At 41.3% G+C, this 22,937-nt stretch overlaps 3 protein-coding genes across 7 annotated transcripts in view; all 3 read left to right on the plus strand.

Moving 5' to 3' along the window:
- Positions 1 to 3,699, plus strand: part of nebl (nebulette) — a 46,642-nt gene extending 42,943 nt beyond the window's left edge. The window contains exons 39-45 of one of the 3 annotated variants that reach the window (XM_057824726.1): positions 100 to 192; positions 259 to 363; positions 606 to 750; positions 1,925 to 2,017; positions 2,237 to 2,332; positions 2,883 to 3,007; positions 3,207 to 3,699. In XM_057824726.1, coding sequence (XP_057680709.1) covers positions 100 to 192; positions 259 to 363; positions 606 to 750; positions 1,925 to 2,017; positions 2,237 to 2,332; positions 2,883 to 3,007; positions 3,207 to 3,383 — 834 coding nt within the window. In that variant the 3' untranslated portion in view covers positions 3,384 to 3,699. The remainder of the gene's footprint in view (positions 1 to 99; positions 193 to 258; positions 364 to 605; positions 751 to 1,924; positions 2,018 to 2,236; positions 2,333 to 2,882; positions 3,008 to 3,206) is intronic. The other 2 variants (XM_057824727.1, XM_057824728.1) reach the window with 2 other exon arrangements.
- A 2,959-nt stretch (positions 3,700 to 6,658) lies between these two features.
- Positions 6,659 to 14,260, plus strand: ssr1 (signal sequence receptor, alpha). Of its 2 annotated transcripts, XM_057824749.1 has the most exons (10): positions 6,659 to 6,834; positions 7,506 to 7,639; positions 7,705 to 7,804; positions 7,874 to 7,977; positions 8,970 to 9,128; positions 9,197 to 9,273; positions 9,377 to 9,455; positions 9,529 to 9,622; positions 9,759 to 9,773; positions 13,669 to 14,260. In XM_057824749.1, exons 1-10 carry the CDS (start codon positions 6,765 to 6,767, stop codon positions 13,734 to 13,736), a joined length of 900 nt encoding a protein of 299 aa, XP_057680732.1. In that variant the 5' UTR covers positions 6,659 to 6,764; the 3' UTR covers positions 13,737 to 14,260. The 2 variants fall into 2 exon arrangements, with proteins under 2 accessions (XP_057680732.1, XP_057680733.1); XM_057824750.1 differs by lacking the exon at positions 9,759 to 9,773 and having other exon boundaries at positions 6,661 to 6,834.
- A 1,047-nt stretch (positions 14,261 to 15,307) lies between these two features.
- On the plus strand, positions 15,308 to 22,553 carry pdss1 (prenyl (decaprenyl) diphosphate synthase, subunit 1). Of its 2 annotated transcripts, XM_057824748.1 has the most exons (11): positions 16,425 to 16,922; positions 17,262 to 17,332; positions 17,401 to 17,512; positions 17,580 to 17,710; positions 17,772 to 17,913; positions 17,970 to 18,081; positions 18,154 to 18,263; positions 18,348 to 18,428; positions 21,588 to 21,701; positions 21,771 to 21,851; positions 21,936 to 22,541. In XM_057824748.1, the coding sequence occupies exons 1-11, from the start codon at positions 16,767 to 16,769 to the stop codon at positions 22,074 to 22,076; spliced, it is 1,251 nt and encodes a 416-aa protein (XP_057680731.1). In that variant the 5' UTR covers positions 16,425 to 16,766; the 3' UTR covers positions 22,077 to 22,541. The 2 variants fall into 2 exon arrangements, with proteins under 2 accessions (XP_057680730.1, XP_057680731.1); XM_057824747.1 differs by having other exon boundaries at positions 15,308 to 16,922; positions 18,154 to 18,428; positions 21,936 to 22,553.
- Positions 22,554 to 22,937: the final 384 nt, after the last annotated feature.

Below are 22,937 nucleotides of genomic sequence, written 5' to 3' on the forward strand. Positions count from 1 at the left end.
ACAGACACATTTTGTTGGTGTGGTATGCCCCCCCCCACTCAAAATGGATGTAACGTCTATCGTCGTCAATGGTACTGAAACGCAATCACGTGTGTCCAGGTGCAGTACCGACAAGAGTCGGGCAGTGGGACCGCCGTCGCGGAAACACCCGACATAAAAAGAGTCCGACGAAACCAGGAAAACATTAGCTCTGTGAGCTAGCACGCGCACAAGCACACGCGAGTCCTCGGCATAACCTTTATTTGATCATATGATTAGGTAAAGTACCAGCGTGGGCTGCAGGAGGTCCGGGGGCGGAGCTGCACCGAGCTGGACACCCCCGAGTACCGACGGGTCAGGAGGTCTCAGGACTCTGTTTCCACGGTAGCCACGTGTGGCGGCGGCGCTGGCGTGACACCCGTGCTAACGATGTGACATTCGCGCTAACGTTTCCGACGATGTGTGATCCCTGATTAATAAAGTTTGGGGGTTTTTTTCACAAAAATGTGCTTGTGTTTTCTCACTGACAAACTGCACTTTGCGTGTGTGTGTGTATGTGAGCGTGCACGTTTTTGCGGTATTTATGTAAATTTATTTCACGCAGTATTTTTTTTTTTCCTCCATAGGCTAAGTACCATGAAGACTTTGAGCGGACCCGCGGTCGCGGTTCTACGGACGAGGAGCGCTACCAGCGAGCCAATCACATGATAGCGGACGTGGGACCCAACCAGAAGATGGAGACCGACAGGCGGCCCGGAGGTATCATCGTAGGTAAGCCAGTGCTATATTTACTTTTTTTGTTGTTGTTGGTGTGACCCAATTAATAAAATTCAAATTTTTTTTGGAATGGGATTTCTTTGGCGCGCCGCTCAGTCTGAACCGTTTGACAGGTCTGCACCGTTCGAATATCGAAACGACCGGAATTTTCGCGTGACGCATGGACTTTTTCGAACGACCCCGAAAAATTTTCCATTTGCCAGTAAACGCCGCTTTTTCACCGATTTTTCGAGGGAAAAAAAAAAAAAAAAATTTCAAAATGTATCTAGTCCTACAATTTTTGACCAAATCACGTAATTTGGACATCCAAAATTAATTGATGCATATGGATGTTTAAATTTCCCATTCATTTCCAATGGCAAAAATACAAATGTCAACAGGAAATGACCAGATATCAATAGGATGCCCCCCCCCCTCAAATGTCCCCAAATGACATAATATGACAAGGACATGTGCCCCAAATGTCCCCAAATGACCTGATATGACCAGGACACGCCGCTGAAATGTCCCCAAATGACCTGATACAGGGCAAGCCACCCAAATGCCCTGATATGAGCAGGACACCCCCCCCAAATGTCCCCAAAGACCTGATATGACCAGGACACGCCCCCCAAATGGCCTGATATGAGCAGGACACGCCCCCTAATGGTCCTGAAATGACCTGTATTGACCAGGACACGCCCCCACAATGTCCCCTAATGACCTGATATGACCAGGACACGCCCCCCAATGACCTGATGTAACCGGGACACGCCTCCCCAATGGCCTGATATGACCAGGACACGCCCCCTAAATGTCCCCAAATGACCTGCTATGACCAGGAAACGACTTCCAAATGACCTGATATGACCAGGACACGCCCCCAAATGACCTAATATGACCAGGATATGCCGCCCAAATTGTCCCCGAAATGTCCTCAAACCAACTTGGGCGGGGCTAAGATCTGTATCTCCACACAGCAAAGGCCCAGAGTAATTTCTCCAGAAATTTCTAGTCATTTAAAGCTATCCCTCCATTGTTTATGGACAGATCACAATGAAATTCGGTAGGTATGTTTTAGGCATCTATGGGCATCAATCGTCAGGCCCGATTTCAGTTTGTTTGTTTTTTTAATCTCTGACCTGTTTGGACTCAAGAGTTGTTCTTGTTCTCATGGTCACATTTCAAGATATGAAGTTGTGGAGAACTGATCCGGGCTCCATCTTTGACTTTGACCCTCTGGAAGATGACGTCCAGTCCAAGAGCCTGCGCAGGATGTCCGGTAGAACCCGGCTCTAATGTCCCCACGGACCCCACAACTAAAAATGGAAAAACACCACCGTATTTTGCCCGTGTGAAAACAAACCTATGATCACACCTGCAATCACTAATCCCCTAACGTTGCATGAAGTGAGCTGTCGTTCAGGCATTTTTTAATTGATGATCTTTGCCTACTTCCTGTGTTTGTGCGTGGTTTCGTCGGGCGCCCGCTTGTGGTCAGAGCGGGCCGAGCGCAGGCTGAGCAGGCCTCAGTCTCGGCAGTCCCACAGCTCGCTGACTTCTGAACTTTGGGATAGGAGCAGCTGCGACACACCGGGTATTTCTCCTCCATGTGGACTGATCAATCTCCTTTTAGCACCATTGATGGCGACCGATTGGCAGTCCGTCACCGTCAATGGCGGCCGTGTAGTTGCAGCTTGTTTCCATTCAGCTGCGTAAAACAATGATCAAAAATCAAGCCTCAACACCTCAATTTCACAGGATCGGAATCGGTTGAAAAACATTGGGTTTTTAAAATGTATTTTTTCATTTTAGTGCTTCAAAGCAAAAAAATAATAATTCAAAATGATTTTATACTCAAAACACCGCATCATTGGAAGTTAACACCGCCTGTAGGAAAATGTTATGCTAGGTTTCATGAGAAGCTAACGGTAAGATAGCATCATGTAAGAGTTCTAATATACGTAATATGGAAATATTTAATTATATATTTTCATCGTCGAGTCATCGGATCGGAACTCGTTATCAGGAGCTCCTCAGAATTGGGCGACTCTGAGTCAAAAATGTGATTGGGACAAGGGTAGCGTAAAAATAGATGGAAATACTACATTTTATCATTTGACGTTTTGCGTCTTTATGTGTTACAGCCCCAGTGCTTCCCGGAGCGTACCACCAGGGGGCGCACGTGCAGCCTTCGTATCACGGCTACATGCATCAAACCAGCATGTCGTCCGTCCGATCCGTCACTTCGCCGCCACAACCATCAGCCATGGTGAGTTAAAAACGTTGCTAAAGTAAATTACTGCTCTTGGCGCCACCTTCTGGCAACTCTAGGCTCATTTTTCGAACCTTTATTTATCGTTCGACAAGTCCCTTAGCACCGAGTTGCCACTAAATGGAGCCAGAGAGTAACTTTTGTATGAAATGTGGAAAATATTCCCGTTTTTTTGGTGTCGCGTTTTCGCCCCTAGCGTGTTTACCGGGCGCTGTACGACTACGCGGCGCAAGACCACGACGAGGTCTCCTTCAGGGACGGCGACGTCATTGTCAACGCGCAGCCCATCGACGAGGGTTGGATGTACGGCACGGTGCAGCGTACCGGAAAGTCCGGCATGTTGCCCGCCAACTACGTAGAATGGTGCAACTAGTAGTATATTTTTGGGGGGGGGAGTCTGTCTTAGTATTCTGTTTGATTTCACCATTGCAAAGAAATTTGGTGAACATAAGTCAACTGTTTCTTTAGTTTTGGGATCATTTGAATTTAAGTTTATTTGCAAGTACTCTGCGTATTAATGGCATGTTATTATCTCGCACTCAATGTATCGCTGTAATTCATATGGCACATCATCATACATCAGAGAAATAAAATGGCGTTTGTCAGCACAAATATGGTTTTAATCACTGACTGCTCTGTTTCATTGCGGCGCTAGACGTTAATCTCTTAACTGGGAGGGCCGAATGAACGAAAGGTGAACATTCGCTGTCTGTCCTACTTAAAGAAAGTGGGTTGTTATAGACATGCCCTCACATACAATCCATGTTATTTCTGCTTATTTTCTCTGGTAATCTTGGAGAAAAAAAAAAAAAAAAGAACATGCCGATCAAACACTGCTGCTTGGAACTTGTAGAAACGACTCTAGACATTACGACATACGAAGGATGTTTTCTTGATACGTTTCCCAAAACCAAAAACTTGGAGGAAAAAATGTGAAGAATGGATTAACTTGCACGGACATTTAACGCCAGCAAGATGAAGCCATTCACATTTCAAATGCAGTAAACATTTTGTTGGGAGGCATGGCACTTCAGAGGATGAAGAGGTAAGCCATTTTGATATTTTTGATTGTTTAGCGTGGCACTTTGCCGTGCTGCTTCTGTCTGACAATGAATGACCTGAAAAAAATTAAAATGCTATCTGACTGCCACTGTTACCTTTTCTGTTATGAAAAACAACTTTAGTAAGAGGGAAGTGTAAATAAATTGTAGAATTAAGATTTGTTGTTAATGAAAAAATTAAAAGTGTTGGTTGGCTGTCACCAGTGTTGTTAATAACGGCGTTACAATATAACGGCGTTACTAACGGCGTTATTTTTTTCAGTAGTGGGTAATGTAATTAATTACTTTTCTCATCTTGGCAACGCCGTTACCGTTACTGAGGACGGAAAGGCATGCGTTACTATGCGTTACTATATTGGTCGAAAAGTCTGAGGGAGACGGACTCACCGAGACGACAGAGCAGAGCAGGAGCGGGGAGGAGGCAAGAAAGTTGTGACGCCGAGCAAACGCGATGCTAGGTAGCTCCAATAATACATGTTTTAGCCGATAGCCGGACAAACTACGCCCGCATGTTATGGTAGATATGGTAGACATGGTAGATATCCCATGTACTGTATATAGATATAACTAGATGCAAAATGACAGCCGCCATCTTAAAGCAGTAGGCTTTTTAGGACGGCTCTGTTGTAGAGAACCTTCCTCGCGAACCTAAGTAACTTTTTATCTAAAATACTTCTAAATCGGCAAAATCTTGACTTGAATCTATCTTTAAATGATGAAACAGTTTTAAAAACTTTCATATGTCGAAAGTAGAGAGAAGGGAACTAATGCAATAATGGGAGCAATTTTAACAACTTTTAACAGTTGATTCAGGGTAAAGGGTAAATTAGGGTAAAGAATTGGGCTCGGGCCAATTGTACCAAAAACCTCCACAAAAAACTTCACATAGTGGGGCCAATGTTTTTTTTTTTTTTTTTTGAAAAAAAAAAAAAAAAAAAAAGTAATTATCACCAATTACTTTGCCAAGTAACTGATTACTCTTACATTCAGGTAATTGAGTTAGTAACGCAATTACTTTTTGGGAGAAGTAATTTGTAACTATAATTAATTACTTTTTTTCAGTAAGATTAACAACACTGGCTGTCACTGAGTAGCATTTGCGATTGCTACTCAAAAATAGCAATCTAAATTGCCCCAGAGAACTGTCAAAGACGTAAGACAACCAGAGGATATAATATAAGAAAGACAGGGCATATGGTGGTAAAGGATAGATTGTTGAAACAGGAGAATGTGGCGTAAGGCTATGCACACAAGAAAAAGGTGTCGATAAAAAAGCTAACCCGTGATCAGGTCGGCTCTTTATCCCCGTCTTTTTCAGCCCTCGACACTCAAGTGGTCTTTTTAACTGAACAGTTGTATGTTCTTCCACATCTTTACCAGTGAATTTGTCACGAGGGACATCATTTTCGGACAGAATTGGTAGGTTTAGCTCAGTAAACATCTCGTTCATACGCTATTTCCACGCATTTACTATTTGTGAGATACGGGAAGTTGACCCGCGTAGCAACAATTGCTAACGTCATGATATTAATGAGCAAAAGTGACATGTTGCTTGCGGTATTAAAAACAAATCTTTATTCTTAGACAATTGGGTGCAAAATAAAATCATTTTTGTGTTCCAACTTTTTAAAAGCAACGGGCACCTTATGTCTTACGCAGAGTTTTGGGATTATTTTCAGTTCCCAGTTAGACCTCAGCAATATGCATGCGATTTGTTTATGATGCAATTCCTTCAGGTATCATTAAATGTGAACTTGCCATTACAAAATTCATCTCCTCCAAATATACTAGACTCGAGTGTGGGGAAATTTTGTTTGCTACATAACAAAAATTGTAATAGATATGTTCGATTGCTTTTTCTGAATCAACTGAGATCCACACTGTATGTTAAATCTTTTTGGATTCAATTTGTTGGAGATGTCATTTGGTCTAAGGTATGGACTATCCCCAACATGTTCCTGTTGACTAATAAGATCAGAGTCTCTTTCAAAATTAGTCATAGATAATAATAATGGACCTGCTCTTGTTCCAATAAATTTTGGAAATATTTTTGCAAGTTGATTGACAGGAATCTACATATGGACTTCAAACTCAAATGGGAAAATGTCATTTTTTGTTTTTATAAAACACTCAGGAATGAAAATGTTTTTATTAATAATCTACTCATTTTGTTATCAAAATTCTGCCTCCACAAATGTAAATTTAGCAAGCGGTTACCATCTTTTTCTCACTTTCATAATGAAACTGTTTGCTACATAAATCTGATAAAAAGTCGAATCTGAAAGCGGAAAAAATATTTAATATTTGTTGAAAGCTAAAACTTTTTTTGTGAATAGTTTGGCTTATTCATTGATTTTTTTTCTCTGATGTGCAATGTTTGAAATATTTATGCCCCCTGGCATATTTGTGTTTGTTTTCTTTTCTTTTTTTGGTTTGTATTGTTGATTGTCCTCCTGTTTATTTTTTGTTTGTATTGTTGTTTGTTCTGTCTATCTTGTTGTTAAAAAAAAAAGTGTTGCTTGCGGTACACCATTGCAAGTGTGCGATATCTCCACCAGGTGGCAGCAGTCAGCAAATTTGCTAGGTGCAGTCTCGAAGAAGAAGCCGAGTAACGAAGAAGAAAGGCAGGCGGACGTCTCTGAGTCTGCTCCGCTGTTTCGTGTGAATGAACAGCTGGCGAGTGGGTGTACAAAATGATGTCGTTTCTACCTAAGTTACTTTTGGTGATGCTGTTGGCGTTCCCGGCGCACGTCGTCTTCAGAGGTTTGTATGTTTATTTATTTATTTTAAATGCTTTTGCCTAGCGAAGGCGAGCGCTAACTTAGCATCCGGGCGAAGGCCGTCTGTTCTCCTTTTGACATGTGCCTCAAAATTGCTGCCTTTGTTTAAAGGAAATATTTTTAATATGACGACTTCTGAAATACAGAACGACAGTTTGTACCTTAAGTGTCAATAATATCACACGTGCTTTGTGCTCACGTGATAATTTAAGTGACTTTGCTTCATCTAGAATGACGTGTCCTTCCTGCTAGCCGCAAGCTAAGTGCTTCCATTGTAGCAAACAAATCCATTGATTCCAACATAAATATTAAGGCTTTCCTAATGTATTCCCGGGAAAAAACCCGACCAAGATCAGTTGTAGTTTAAATGTTCAATTTAAAAAGTTCAATTGCTCAAGGGGTCAACAGTCGAATGCCTTCCCCTAATCTCATCAACACAATCGGAGAAAAGTGCAAAGTTTGTCCTGGAATTGCTTCACACATAGATATTGCTTGGACACTTATCTGTGCAGAAAACAAGATATTGCTCGTATGAATACAGTTTGAAACCAAACTAAAAATCAGTTGCCAGTGGGCGGTGCTAAACATCCAAAAGCCTGAAATCCATTGATAAAAGATGGCACCATACGCGAGTAAGGAAATTTTTGCACGCAGGACCGCTGGTCCGCGCCGAGGACCTGACGGAGGACGAGGAGGCCACGGAGGCGGAGGAAGACGCGGTGGACGAGGCGCCGCCCGACGACGAGGACGACGAAGCCGAAGTGGAAGACGACGAGAACGCCGAACTGGTGAGGAGAAGGAACGCCCTGCCGTCGATGTGCCGCGCCCGCTAAACGACTTTTTGTCTATTCAGACGGAAGAAAGGGAGGACGAGGAAGAGGAGGGGCTGTCGGCGGGCGAGATGCAGGCCTCGCCCAATGCGGACACCGCCATTTTGTTCGTCAAAGGCGAAGGTTGGTGAGCGAGCGAGCGAGCGCTTTGGCGTCGGCTCGGCGTCAAGTGATTGAAATGTGGTGCGGTAGACTTTCCCGCCAACGACGTGGTCAAGTTCCTGCTGGGCTTCACCAATAAAGGTTCTGAGGACTTTGTGGTGGACTCCCTGGACGCGTCCTTCCGATATCCGCAGGTCAGAATGCATTAAGATACTTTTCAATATTAAGAGAGACAAAAAAAGAGACTGGTTGCAGCCTAATTACCTGGCTTTTTAGAAATAGTATTGAACTTGTTACATACTATTGACAGTGATAGCCATTTAAACCAGAAGGAATGGCTGATGTTTCGGCGCCAATACAATTAGTCCCCGGTTTACGAACAAGCTCCATTCCTACACTGGCGACATGACTTAAATTTCTGCGTAAATAGAAATGAACCCTGTAAGTACCTCTAAATAACCCCCCACCCCAAATCTCATAATCACTATCCAAAAATGACTCGTCATATACGTCATTGCACTGTCCTCGCCAAGACGTTGGAGCTAAGTCCTAGCTAGACAGCGAGGTAAGCTCCGAAATGACGATGTCGGACGTCCGTGTGGTTGACTGACTTTATTCAGCTGCTCGTGACATCAACACTTGCAGAAATAAAAAATAAAATACAATTACCGTTCAGAGTGGGCACCTCTTGGTACCTTACGATACAAAGCTCACGATAACGATGATCAGACGATATGGCGATACAACGATTATCAATACATCGGTCAGGAAATTATTCTAGGATTTTCTACAAAAAACGAATAAAAACAAGTTTCTGCTGTGAATTGGAATGAGTTTATTGCTAGTAGATGTCCAATCCATTTGAACTGGGAGGGTTGTTTTAGTTAAAGGAGACACTGTACTTTCATCTGTATGATTTTGACAAAGATCACATTTGGAGGTAATTTTATGCAGAAATGTGAGAAATTCCAAAAGGTTCAGATACTTTTTCATACCACTGTACACTCTCGGCGCTTCCTGCGGCAAAATAAAAGCGTTTATCACAAAAGTAGACATAGGTAAAAAAAAAAAAAAAGGAGACATAATGGCAGTGGAGACTCCACATAAGTTGGGTACGTTGAAATCCGGGGACTACCTGTACTTGAAAATGGCTCAAGCTGATCTTTGACACCATTCCTCGGGGCAGGACTATCAGTACTATATCCAGAACTTCACGGCGCTGCAGCTGGGCACGGCGGTGCCGCCCGGTCGCCAGGCCACCTTCGAGTACTCCTTCATCCCGGCGGAGCCCATGGGCGGGCGCCCTTTCGGTTTGGTGGTGAACCTCAACTACAAGGACGCCAACGTGAGCGCGACGCGGCTAAGCGGACGTCTTCCTGGACGCCGTGGATTGACGTGGTTCTTTTTGAGCAGGGGAACATCTTCCAGGACGCCGTTTTCAACCAGACGGTCACCGTCACCGAGAAGGAGGACGGACTCGACGGAGAGACGTGAGAAATCAAATCCTCCATTCGTATTTGAAGTTTATTTATTTAAAAAAGAAAACATTTTTAAATATGTTTTTCTATTTTTTTGACTGACGCACGCATGCAGCATCTTCATGTACGTGTTCCTGTCCGGACTGGGCCTGCTGGTCATCGTTGGCCTTCACCAGCTGCTGGAGTCTCGAAAGGTAGATGCCAAAATCCGCTCGCTTTTAGGTCGGTCGGCGTGACGTGACGTGCCGTTCCCACGTCTGTCCGCAGAGGCGGCGTCCGGCCGCCAAAGTGGAAATGGGAACGTCCGGGCACAACGACGTGGATCTCAGCTGGATCCCGCAAGAAACGCTCAACCAGATCAGTAAGACGCCGACGGCCGGCCACCAGCTCCGCTTTGCTCTTCAGCTCTATTTTTGTCTAGTCTGTGGTTTTTATTCCTCCTGTTTGTCACTCACTTTGTCTGCTCTTTCACTTCCTGTTTCCCGTCACGCCTTCAGTGCAGAGTCGCAGAGGTGAGAAGCATTGTCGCGTCTGAAAAAGTCCGTCGTTACTAAGCCTGTCGCAATATGCAAAAAGTCCATTTATCGCACGGTAAATAAAAATAAGGGCGCTTATTTTCACGGCTGTGTTACATCGCCACGTGCGTAATGATGGCATATGAGACTCCTGTTCCTTTCGCAGATGTTTATTGGTCATCAACACACCATAGAATTAGAGAAAGAAGAAACACATCTATATTAAACACTGTAAAACATTATCATTGCTACATTGAGGCCAATGGGGTAAAGGGACAACGTACTAACCACTTTAGCCTGCTATAAAACATTGGGCAGTCTTGTCCAAAATGCAAACTTGCGGTTAAAAGGTGACACTTTCAACATGAAAAATCAGCGGTTAACAGCATTTGCAAATGAAAAACAAAATCTGTTGCTGACACCACATGCATGAAGTGAAGTATACTCTTTTTACGGAGTGTAAACTTTCGGTTAGCAGCTTGGCGAACGTACTTCCGGTGAACATTTCAAAATAAAAGCATATGGAGTGCTGGCCAAAAGTATTGGCACCCCTGCCATTCTGTCAGGTCATGCTCAATTTCTCCCAGGAAAATATTACAATTACAAATACTTTGATATGGGGGGGTGACAAAATATCGAAATACTTTATATTCCAAAAGGTTATTGATATTCTCCTGCCAAGAATCGAGATGAAAAAAAAGGAACCAACAAGTTGCTACCAAAATCTTCCTTCATAACTCTAAGGCTGCATTGACGGTGCTCGACGACCAATCCATTTAGACTGGGAACATTTGTTCATTCGAAACCAGAGCATTCAGTCATTCTGTCCGATTTTCAGGGCATTTCCTGTTAAGTTTTAGTCACTGCCTATTCATTTGGGTGATTCCCAGGTCACTTCCTGTTCTGTAACTCAAAATAAACAGGAAGTGACCCATAAAATACCCCCAAATCAACAGGAAGTAACTGAAAATCAACAGTTAAATGACCTTAAATGGCCTCCTTGCCTGGCATTGGCTGCCAATGACGGCCATAGACGTTCGATCCCACCCTCCCACTTCAAATAGATTGGACGTCTAGTAGTGATAAACTCATTTCAATTCGCAGCAGAAGCTTGTTTTTCTGTTAATTAGTTTGTAAAATATCCTAGAATGATTTCCTGACCAATGTATTGATCATCGTTGTATCGCCATATTGTCAGATCACCACTATCGTGAGCTTTGTATCACAAATCGTATCGTATCGTGAGGTAACAAGAGGTTTCCACTCCTACTTTGCTAGTAATATCCATTTATTTTGCTTGCCATGAAAAAAAAAAAAACACAAAAGAGAATGGGAAAAAAATGAAATCATGATCATTTTACACAAAACTCCAAAAATGTTCCGGACAAAAGTATTGGCACCCTAAGCTTAATACTTGGTAACACAACCTTTAGACAAAATAACAGCGAACAACTGCTTCCGGTATCCATCAATGAGTTTCTGCTGGAATTTGAGACCAACTGCTCCAGGTCTCTGACATTTGAAGGCTGCTCAAACAATTTTCTATTGCTTTTTGAAGTGTGTTTTGGCTCATTGTCTTGCTGGCAGACCCATGACCTCTGAGAGAGATCCAGCTTTCTACATTATGCTGCAAAATTTGTCTGTAGACTTCATAATGCCATGCACACGATCAAGCAGTCCAGTGCCAGAGGTAGCAAAGCAAACCCCAAAACATCAGGGAACCTCCCCCATGTTTGACTGTTGGGCAGTGTTCTTTTCTTTGAAGGCCTAGTCTTTTTTTTTTTCCTGTAAACTCTATGTTGATGCCTTTTCTCAAAAAGCTCTACTTTTGTCTCATCTGACCAGAGAACGTTCTTTCAAAATGGTTTTTGGCTTTCTCAGGTAAGTTTTGGCAAAATCCAGCCTGGCTTTTTTATGTCTCTGGGTCAGAAGTGAGGTCTTCCTGGGTAGGATCCCTTTTCATTCAGACGCTGACGGATAGTACGGGTTGACACTGTTGTACCCTTGGACTGCGAGACAGCTTGAACTCGTTTGGATGTTCGTCAAGGTTCTTTATCCACCATCCGCACAATCTTTCGTTGAAATCTCTCTCCAATCCGTCCACATCAATGGAGGTCAGCCACAGTGCCATGGGCTTTACACTAATTGATGACACTGTGCACGGTAGACACAGGAGCATTCAGGTCTTTGGAGATACACTTGTAGCCTTGAGATTGCCCATGCTTCTTCACAATTTTACTTCTCAAGTCCTCAGACAGTCCTTTGGTCTTGGTTCTTTTCTCCATGCTCAATGTGGTACTCTCAAGTCCACAGGACAAAGGTTGAGTCAACTTGAATCCATTTTAATTGACTGCAAGTGTGATTTAGTTATTGCAACCACCTGTTATGTGCCACAGGTAAGTAACAGGTGCTGTTAATTACGCAAATTAGAGAAACATCACATGATTTTTCAAAGGGTGCCAATACTTTTGTCTGGCCCGTTTTTATAGTTTTGCGTAAAATGATAATGATTTTTTTTTTTTAATTATTTTCTTTTGTGTTTTTTCATTGCAAGCAAAATAAACGAAGATATTACTTCCAAAGCATTTGGAATTGCAATCATTTTCCAGGAGAAATTGAGCATGACCTGACAAAATTGCAGGGGTACTGAATTTCATATTCTGCACGTGGCTAGCTTTCAAATGACTCGTTATACATTGTGTGTGTTTGTTTTATTTAAGAATAACAATGTATTGCATTTGAATGGGTGATTTATAAGGGTGCATTGTCTCTAGGGCTGTCAAAATGATCGCATTAACGGGCGGTAATTAATTTTTTAAAATTAATCACGTTAAAATATTTGATGCAATTAACCCACATGCCCCGCTCAAACAGGTTAAAATGACAGCACAGTGTCACAATGTCCACTTGTTACTTGTGTTTTTTGGAGTTTTGTCGCCCTCTGCAGGCGCTTGGGTGCAGCTGATTTTATGGGCTTAAGCACCCGTGAGCATTGTGTAAGTAATTATTGACATCAACAATGGCGGGCGACTAGTTTATTTTTTTGATTGAAAATTTTACAAATAATTAAAACCAAACCATTAAGAGGGGTTTTAATATAAAATTTCTAAAACTTGTACTAACATTTATCTTTTAAGAACTACAAGTCTTTCTATCCATGGATCGCTTTAACAGAATGTTAATGCCATCTTCTTGATTTATTGTTATAATAAACAAATACAGTACTACAGTAATCTTGTCTTTCCATTCCAACAACAATTTACAGAAAAATATGGCATATTTTATAGATGGTTTGAATTGCGATTAATTAATTTTTAAGCTGTAATTAACTCGATTAAAAATTTTAATCGTTTGGCAGCTCTAAATGTCACTACATTAGTAGTTGAATTGGTTTAAAAAAAAATTGACAATAATATCGCATATTGGCAATAATTTAGAAGACAATATATCGCTTACTAAAATTTGTTATTGCGACAGGCCTAATCGTCACTCAGTTCGTTGGTTGATTCGCTGCCACTCTTCCTGTTCAAATAGATTAGACGTCTACTCATTTCAGTGGACGGCAGAAGCACGAAAAAAGCTTTCATTGCCTTTATCAAAACGGCGCCCCGCCAAGTCATAACTGTCCTATTTCTCAACTGAGATGATTTCTTCTATGATCAATGTCAAAGCATCCGCTATATACTCTACTCACGCTCTGCCATGACTGCGCTAAACGTCCGATCCATCTGAAGCGGTAGTCGCGACGTCGAATGAACCGACGCCTATCGATAACCCGTCGGCATACAAAGTATAGCGACGTATCGGTACATTGCCACTCGCGTGTTGGATTTTGCCGGACCGTATGAAGTTTTGAACACGCTAATGTGAATTTGTGTTTCGGGTTCCTCAGACAAAGCGTCTCCCAAAAGGTCCCCGCGCAAACGGAACAGGAAGCGCTCGGCCGGTTCCGACGAGTGACTGCGCCCGCCGACTGCCAGTGCCGATACGCCATTTTTTTTGTTTTTTGTTTTTTCTTCCCATCCCCGCAAAAGAACTTTTTAAGATGCTGAACTCTTCTTCCACGTGACACACGTGTCGTACGGAACGCTTGAGATGACACTGATCATTTAGATTTTCACGACTAATGTCAACTGCTGATAGAGACGAGGGTCCGGCGCCGTCGTCGGGAAGTCCTTTGCCGACCGTGGCGGCCTACGAGTTGGAGGGAAAAAAAGCACTGGTTTCTTTTGTCTTTGTTTGGCGCACTGATGATGTCGCTTTTGTTTACCGGTTAAAATGTCTGCAAATTGCTCAGAAGGAGGAAGGGACGATTATAGCGCGGGTTGGAATTGTCTTATTACGTTTGTTTTACCACTTGGGGGCGACACGTGAACGGTTTGGGTCAGTGCGCAATTGAACTTTGACCTTGAGTCAAGGGTGAACGTTCAGTGGATTTTACTTTGCTTTTTATTGTTTGCAAATAAACTTTTATTTGCACTTGTGTCTTGTGTCATCATGGCTATAATTTGGCAAAAAAAAAAAAAAAACATGTATGGTAAGGGATTAAACAATTTAGTTTTTAAAAAGTTGACCATGTATATTAAGGCAACTTTATGCAAAAAATGACCATGTATAGTAAGGCAACTTAAAAAAAAGACCAAGGCATCTATATTTAAAAAAATGACTCTATTGTAAGGCATCTTTTTTTTTTTTAAATGACCATGGCATTATATTAAAAAAAATCTATAGGTAGGCATCTTTATGCCAAAAAATGACCATGTATAGTAAGGCATCTTTTCAAAAAGACCATGTACAGTAAGGCATCTATATTTTTAAAAAATTACTATGTATAGTAAGGCATCTTTTAAAAAAAAAAAAAAAAAAGACCATGGCATTATATTAAAAAAAATCTATAGTAAGGCATGTTTATGCAAAAATGACCATGTATAGTAAGGCATCTTTAAAAAAAAGAAACTTGTATAGAAAGGCATTTTTATGCAAAAAAATGCCCATATTTAGTAAGGCTTTTTTTTTTTTTAATGACCATGTACATTAAGGCAAAAAAAAAAAAAGTAGTAAAGCATCTTTATGCAAAAAATAACCTTATATAGTTAAAAATCTAAAAGACCATGCATAGAAAGGCATCTATATTTTAAAAATAACCATGTATAGTAAGGCATCTTCATGTAAAATAATGCACATTTTTAGTCAGGCATCTTTTTTTTTTTTATAAATGACCATGTATAGTAAAGCAACTTTAAAAAAAAAAAATACAAGACCATGTATAGTAAGGCATCTTTATGCAAAAAATGACCATGTATAGTAAGGCATCTTTATAAATACAAAACAAAAACAAAAAACGTATAGAAAGGCATCTTTATGTAAAAAATGACCATCTATAGTAAGGCATCTATATTAAAAAAAAAAAAAAAAACATGCATAGTAAGGCATCTTTATGCAAAAAATGACTTTATAGCAAAGTTTTTTTTTTTTTTTTAAATTAAAAGACCATGTACAGTAAGGCATCTATATTTAAAAAAATGACATGTATAGTAAGGCATCTTTATGCAAAAAAATGACCTTGTATAGTAAGGCATCTTTTTTTTTAAGAATGACCATGGCATTACATTAAAAAAAAAATCTATAGTAAAGCATCTATATTAAAAAAAAAAATAAAAAAAAACTGTATAGTAAGGCATCTTTATGCAAAAAATGACCATATAATAGTAAAGCATTTTTTTTTTAAATTAAAAGACCATGTACAGTAAAGCATCTATATTTAAAAAAATGACTATAGTAAGGCATCTTTATGCCAAAAAAATGGCCGTTTAGTAAGACATCTTTTTTTAAGAATGACCATGGCATTATATTTAAAAAAAAATCTATAGTAAGGCATCTTTATGCAAAAAATGACCATGTATAGTAAGGCATCTTAAAAAAAAAAAACATTAAAAGACCATGTTTAGGAATGCATCTATATTTAAAACAAAAAAAACATGTATAGTAAGGCATCTATATTTAAAAAATGACCATGTATAGTAAAGCATCTTAAAAAAAAAAAAAAGACTATGTACAGTAAGGCATCTTTATTTAAAAAATAACCATGTATAGTAAGGCAACTTTAAAATAATAATAAAAAATAAAAACACAAAACAAGACCATGTATAATAAGGCATATTTATGCAAAAAATGACCATATAGAGTTCGGCATCTTTATTTTAAAAAAGGACCATGTATAGCAAGGTGTCTTTAAAAAAAAAAAAAAAAAAAAAGACCATACATAATAAGGCATCTTTTTAAAAAAAAGACCATGTATACTAAGGCATCTTTATGCCAAAAAATGCCCATGTTTAGTAGGGCATCTTTTTAAAAAATGACTATGTATAGTAAGACATCTTGTTAAAAAAAATAGACCATGTGTAGTTCGGCATCTTTATTTTAAAAAAAAATGTATAGGAAGGCATCTTTTTAAAAAAATGACCATGTATAGTAAGGTATTTTTAATTACAATATAGTAAGGCATCTTTCTGCAAAAAAAATAAGACCATGTATATGAAGTCATCTTTTTAAGGGTTAGGTTTTAAAAAGACCATGTATGGTAAGGCATTTACATTTTTAAAGACCACGTAGGCAGTTAACAAAAAAAGACCATTTTTAGAAGGCATCTTTTAACAAAAATGAAATGATAGAATTCAGCCGCGAACTCGTCAACGCCCCATACAGCGCCATATTGGAGGTGGCAAAGTTGCATTTACCTAGCAAACATTCCGTCCCCTTTACGGCGCCATATTGAACGTGGCAAAGTCGCCCAAGCGAGTGGAGATTTTTAATCCTGTTACGACACAATCTTCGTTAGAGTATCCAATATACGTCTTCTTCATTTTTCTTGTTCGTCTACATCTAAATGTTTCGTTACTGTCGGCTGCTACGGGTTAGCTTTCACACTTCTCGACGACTTCCGCTTCCCGTGTCGTACGCGGCTCGCCCTTGTCCCTCCCCACGGCAAACATGGCGGGCCCACTGTGGCGGCAATGCCAGAGGTGGCTCGTCGGCCGTGCCGCCGCGACTCTACGTCGGGTGGCGCGGCGGGACTTGCCCGGGTCCGGAGCCGCCGCGGTCGCGTTCGCGGGGCCGACGGCCTGGAAGTCGCGGCTAGCAAACGAGGTGAGCGTGCCGGGCGAGGGAAGGGAAGGAGGAAGGTCATCTGTTCTGGCTTCCGTGGCCTGCAACGAGGCTGTCACTTGGCTTCCTGTTACTAAATTTGCGAGGTCACTTCGTGTCATTAATTTAAAACACATTTAGACTTTCATTCATTTAGATACAAAAAATGTTTTCAGTTTGTCACAAAAATGTTTTCAGTTTGTCACCTGTGCGTGCTAATGTATCTTTACTAAGGTGATTCAAAAAAATCCGAGGTGACTAAAAGTTTATTTAACCCTGTCATGCACAAGTGAACTTTTTTCATCATCAAATATACAGAGTTGACAAGTCTTTGTGTTTTAGCTGGTGCCAGCTTTACAATTAAACCAGAAGATGGATCAGAGGTCAACGGGCACATCCTTATCTCTCGCCAGGTGATGGCCGATCACGCCATTCCGACGGATATTTTATTGGATTGGATATAATAACCTCATTCACGCAGGCGCAAGTATCCGGCTTGTTCGTGGAGGAGGATCCACAGCGACGCCAAACCCAAAGATCCCTTCACGCTCGCGCAGAAAGACTTGAGCAGTTTATACGACGACATTAAAAAGGTAACGCGCGAGCGTTCCGCACACGAGCGGGCTTCTCCGTTGACGCCGACCGTCCATTTTTCCCCAGGAATTGTTCGTGTCCAAAGAGGAGCTCAAGTCTTTATGCGATTACTACTTTGACGGAAAGGGCAAAGCCATTCGTCCCATGATCGTCGTCCTGATGGCGCGCGCCCTCAACATCCACAGCAACCAAGAAGGGTAAAATCGTTCGACCGTATACGTCGGCGCCAGTCAGGATTGACGTCCGTTTTCCCTTCAGAGACTTGCTCCCCGGCCAGCGCGCCGTGGCCATGATTTCGGAGATGATCCACACGGCCAGCCTCGTGCACGACGACGTCATCGACGGCTCGGACGAGCGGCGGGGAAAGAGGACCATCAACGACGTGTGGGGCGAGAAAAAGGTACGCCCCGGCGGATTTGGCCCCGCGCCCCATTTGATTCGGTCGTGTTCCCGAAGGCCATCTTGGCGGGAGATTTCATCCTGTCGGCCGCCTCCATGGCGCTGGCTCGCATCGGCGACATCACCGTGGTGAAAGTGTTGGCGCAGGTCATCGAAGACCTCGTCAGAGGTAATGCGCCGTTAGAAATTCCGCAATTCAGAGTAAGATCGTAAGAAACGTTTGGCCCATTTGTCGTGGCAGGCGAATTTATGCAACTGGGCTCCAAGGAGAACGAGAGCGAGCGCTTCAAGCACTACTTGGACAAAACCTTCAAGAAGACGGCGAGCCTGATCGCCAACAGTTGCAAAGCAGTATGTACGTTCTGTCTGCACCGCGACAGACGCCGCGCCTCTTTTTTCCGCCTCCCGGTCCTTACGGCGCTCCGCCCTCGCCAGGTGTCCATCCTGGTCAACTCGGACCCCGATGTCCACGAGATCGCTTACCAGTATGGGAGGAACGTCGGCATCGCATTTCAGGTAAGCGTGGCCACAAAAAAACAACAACAGTAAAACAGGGTTCTTGAACCCTTTTAAAAGTCAAATTTAATACTTTTTAAGACCTTAAAAAAGTCCTTTTATTTCACTGAAACTGGTGTTTTTCTCAGCTCAGTGCGACTTGACGGCTTTGACCGCCATTGTCCCTAATGAAAAAGTCTTTCTGCGGACTTTGCAGGGATGGGAACCTTACCAGGGCTGAAGCTATCGAATATTTTAGTAATCAATTGAAAATTCTATCGATTAATCGGATAAAACTTATTTTTAGGCGAAGAGCAATTATAAATATACATGAGAAAACAAGACATTTCATCTAATATTGAACCATTTTCAGTTAATCAATGACTATTTTCGATGTACATTGTTGCAAACAGCCAACAATTGCATCTCAGATGTAACTCATAAAAATAAAAAAAAACTAATTCACTCTTTTCATTCAAAAAACATATATATATATTAGGGCTGTCAAACGATTAAAATTTTTAATCGAGTTGATTACAGCTTAAAAATTAATTAATCGCAATTCAAACCATCTATAAAATATGCCATATTTTTCTGTAAATTATTGTTGGAATGGAAAGACAAGATTACTGTAGTACTGTATTTGTTCTTTATAACAATAAATCAACAAGATGGCATTAACATTAACATTCTGTTAAAGCGATCCATGGATAGACTTGTAGTTCTTAGAAGATAAGTGTTAGTACAAGTTATAGAAATTTTATATTAAAACACCTCTTAATATTTTTGTTTTATTAAAATTTGTAAAATTTTCAATAAAAAAACTAAACTAGTAGCCCGCCAATGTTATATAATAACACCATGCTCACTCATGATGTAACACATAAAATCAGTTGGACCCAAGCGCCAGCAGAGGGCGCCAAACACCAAAAAACAAGTAACAAGCGAACATTACACTGTGCTGTCATTTTAATCTGTTTGAGCGGGGCATGTGCGTTAATTGCGTCAAATATTTTAACATGATTAATTTAAAAAATTACCGCCCGTTAACTCGAAAATTTTGACATCCCTAATATATATATATATATTTTTTTTTTCTTACCCAAAAATGCCATTATGCTTGATAACACACATCGCTTAAAAGTTAGGGTTTTTTCCTCACGTTTCTATTGAATTTCTATTTGTGTCAAGCTATTTTTTAAGTTAGTCTAAGCCGTAAGTCCTGATAGGATTGAGTTTTTGCAGTGTTCAAAATAAATGTATGATACAGGCTGTATTGGAGCACATTAGGGACCAGTGCTACTTGGTGTTTTATCCAGCAATGACTACTGAGCTAAAATTAATAGTTAGCATTATTAAGTTTATTTTACACCCTCATCACTCCACAGTGTTATGTTATGTTAAAGCCTGTATGTAAGACACGTTAGCCACGCATCGACAGTGGTCATAATAGAAACCTAGCCCTCCGCAGGGCTAACGTTGACATGAGCGAGTGACAGTAACGTTAACCTTATTTATTAGCGCATAGCGCTCTACTGCTTTAAGATGGCAGCTGTTTACCAACGCCGCTGACTGTAATTTCGCATCTAGTTCAACAGACATGTGATCTCTATGAGACGCATCAGACACTACCCGCTACCAGCGTAGCATCATGTGGGCTAGTTTTTAGGAACATCGGTGTCGTTTGTGGCGGCTGTCAGCTGCAGTAATTTTTTTTTTTTTTTTTTAATTCTTCCTCTACGCACGTGACATCAGCGCGTTGTCCCGCATTAAAAGTAGTCCAAGCAAAGCGTGATGCTTAGAGCTGTCAAAATTCAACGATTTCTCGAGGTGAATACAATTACTCGGATCAGTTTTTAAACTTGAATTACGTGAGTATTCATTTCGGCTCCAAACCTTACAATACGATACGATTTGCGATACTAAGCTCACGATAATGCGATAGAGGAAATCATTCTAGGATATTCTACAAAACCCCCCAAAAAAAACAACAACAAAAAAACTTCATCCTTCTGCTGTAAATTGGAGTTCACTAGTAGTGGTCCAATTCATTTGAACTGGGAGGGTGGCCCCACTATGTGAGAAGTACTGGCCTAACCTAAACCCTCAACATGACTCAAAAGCGTGGATTTTACCCCCTCCCTCAGTCTTTATTTGGCAACGATTGACCACAGAAAACCGGAGATAATACGTGTGCTCACCATGAAGGAACTACTATATTCACTATTCAAACTAGAAACCGACGTGCCGCCATGCTTGGCATTGAAGAGACAGGACACAACACTTCTTTGTTTCGTTGAAATACGTCTTGTTGTCTTGTTTTGGCCATTCTGGAGCACTTTTTTGGCTTTGTGCTGCTTTCCCCACTTGCATACCAAGCATTCGACATCGACATTAAAAATATCTCCCGACAACCTTCCCTTAAAAATTTTCGCCTCCGATCTACACATTTTTTGACTTCAAAAAGGTTAGATTTTCATGCCTGTATATTGTATAGCATGGCATCTCTTTTCTCATATGTATCACATAAAATTTCCAATACTGGTCCAAATAGGTCATTTCTAAAACAATTTGTTCATGAAGTATATACAGTGACAGATACTAGCTCACATATAGCAAATATTTTCCAGAAATAAATCAACATATTTTTATGAAAAATTTAAATCTTAGTATTTCCAATTTCCTTGAATTTTTTAGACACAGAAAAGACCCGATTTTGTAACTCAACTCTACAGGAAAACGTGTCTATCCCATAACAGTTAGCGTAGCAACTCACCGGAGTCTTGAATCACACAGAATAACTCAAAAGTAATTCGCCCATTAGAGCAGTCTGGAACTCGTCTGCAACAAAATCAACCTTTTATGGTCCCATGTACATAAAATTGAACAAGTTATTATTCTAAAACTATTACCAGTTTCCCTTTAGTCCGAGTCTTGGTCACGCTAGCATTAGCGTTCATAGCATCTCCATCTTCCAAAATGCAACGCTCATGCCCCCACTTTTAGTGCAATGCCCGATCACGTAGTGCCATCGAGTGGACATTTTAACTCACAACAGTCATCCAGTTCTTAATAAAAACCATGAGCTGTACTTTTATCAGTGTTACATCAAAAATTCCCCTTTATGACTTTTTAAAGGACCCGCGGACAGTCATTTTTTTTTTTTTTTTTTTTTTTAAGCTAGTGGATGACGTGCTGGACTTCACGGCGGGCGCTAGCCAGCTGGGGAAACCGTCGGCCGCCGACCTCAAGTTGGGTTTGGCCACGGGGCCCGTCTTGTTCGCTTGTCAGCAGGTCAGACCCCAAAAGAATACGGTCTCGTTCATACCGGTCCAAGTCGAAACCTAATGGCCGCCTTTTCAGTTTCCGGAGCTGCACGTCATGATCATGAGACGCTTCAGCCGCAAAGGCGACGTGGAGCGAGCGTGGAAATTTGTCTTACAGGTAGACACCAGCCTCTTAAGAAAAATGTTCACTTTTTCGGTTATTACAAGTCATCTGTAAGCATTATTGATTAATTTTTTGCAGAGTGACGGCGTGCAGCAGACCAACTTCCTGGCGCGTCGCTACTGCCAGGAAGCGGTCCGCCACGTCAGCCGACTGCGTCCGTCGCCCGAGAGGGACGCCCTGGTGGCTCTCACTCACATGGTGCTCACCCGAGACAAGTGACCCATCTTCCGCCGCTGTTTCCCTCTACCTCGGACACGGTCGAGTGCTTATTTAATGCTGCGGAAGATAAAAACAACACGCCAAGCACTTCGCTCATAATGTCGCTACGTACTGTAAATGTCTATTCATTCCTCACCCGGTTCCGTCCGCGCTCGCCTGAGGAAATGTCATAGCCTTAACACCTGCAACTACTGCTCAATAAACACATTTAGGTTTTTTGTAATTTCATGTGGTGCATGTTCATTAAACTTGACAAGTTTGTAGTACATAGAACTGTTTATTATAAAAGGCTGTACATGAATTTGTTTCAATCAACATATGTTACATACAAATGAAGGGCCGCGAAAGAAAATGACAAGGATTCAAAATGGCCGCTCGATGAAAAATTCTCGTGACCGATTTTTCCGCGCGTATGGAAAAAAGCAAGTATGCGGATATTTGCCAATTTTTTGCACAATTCTTGATAGTAACGGAGGCAGTTTTCACATTGCCGCCGTTGACGATGCTGGACGTCTACCTGCGATCAGCTCTGAATTGAGTTTGTCCTGGTCAGATCCATTTGAAGTGGGAGGCTGGCTGCCACCCTCCTGCTTCAAATGGATTTAACGTCTACTAGCGACAAACTTGTTTCAGTTCTCAGCATGAAGCTAATTGGACGTCTATCATCGTCAATGGCAATGAACTTTTTTTGGAGTATCAAAGTAGAAAATTACGTTTTTAGTACTAGTAGTGAATTCACTCTGGTCCAATTATCTGGAGTACTCCCGAAAAGAATCCGGTACACCTTTTGAGCAAATAATCCGCTTAAACGCGGAGAAAAGAAGTGCTACTACGCTCACTGTTGGAGGGCGGGGGTGCGTT

Source organism: Corythoichthys intestinalis, chromosome 20, assembly GCF_030265065.1.
Source record: "Corythoichthys intestinalis isolate RoL2023-P3 chromosome 20, ASM3026506v1, whole genome shotgun sequence".
NCBI classification, from domain to species: Eukaryota; Metazoa; Chordata; class Actinopteri; order Syngnathiformes; family Syngnathidae; genus Corythoichthys; species Corythoichthys intestinalis.

Coding starts and splice junctions, on each gene's coding strand:
- ssr1 (XM_057824749.1), top strand. CDS start 6,765: ATGATGTCGTTTCTACCTAAGTTACTTTTGGTGATGCTGTTGGCGTTC. Junction 7,805..7,873: donor TTTGTTCGTCAAAGGCGAAG/GTTGGTGAGCGA, acceptor GTGGTGCGGTAG/ACTTTCCCGCCAACGACGTG. Junction 9,456..9,528: donor AGCTGCTGGAGTCTCGAAAG/GTAGATGCCAAA, acceptor GTCTGTCCGCAG/AGGCGGCGTCCGGCCGCCAA.
- pdss1 (XM_057824747.1), top strand. CDS start 16,767: ATGGCGGGCCCACTGTGGCGGCAATGCCAGAGGTGGCTCGTCGGCCGT. Junction 17,914..17,969: donor ACGTGTGGGGCGAGAAAAAG/GTACGCCCCGGC, acceptor GTGTTCCCGAAG/GCCATCTTGGCGGGAGATTT. Junction 18,429..21,587: donor ACGTCGGCATCGCATTTCAG/GTAAGCGTGGCC, acceptor TTTTTTTTTAAG/CTAGTGGATGACGTGCTGGA.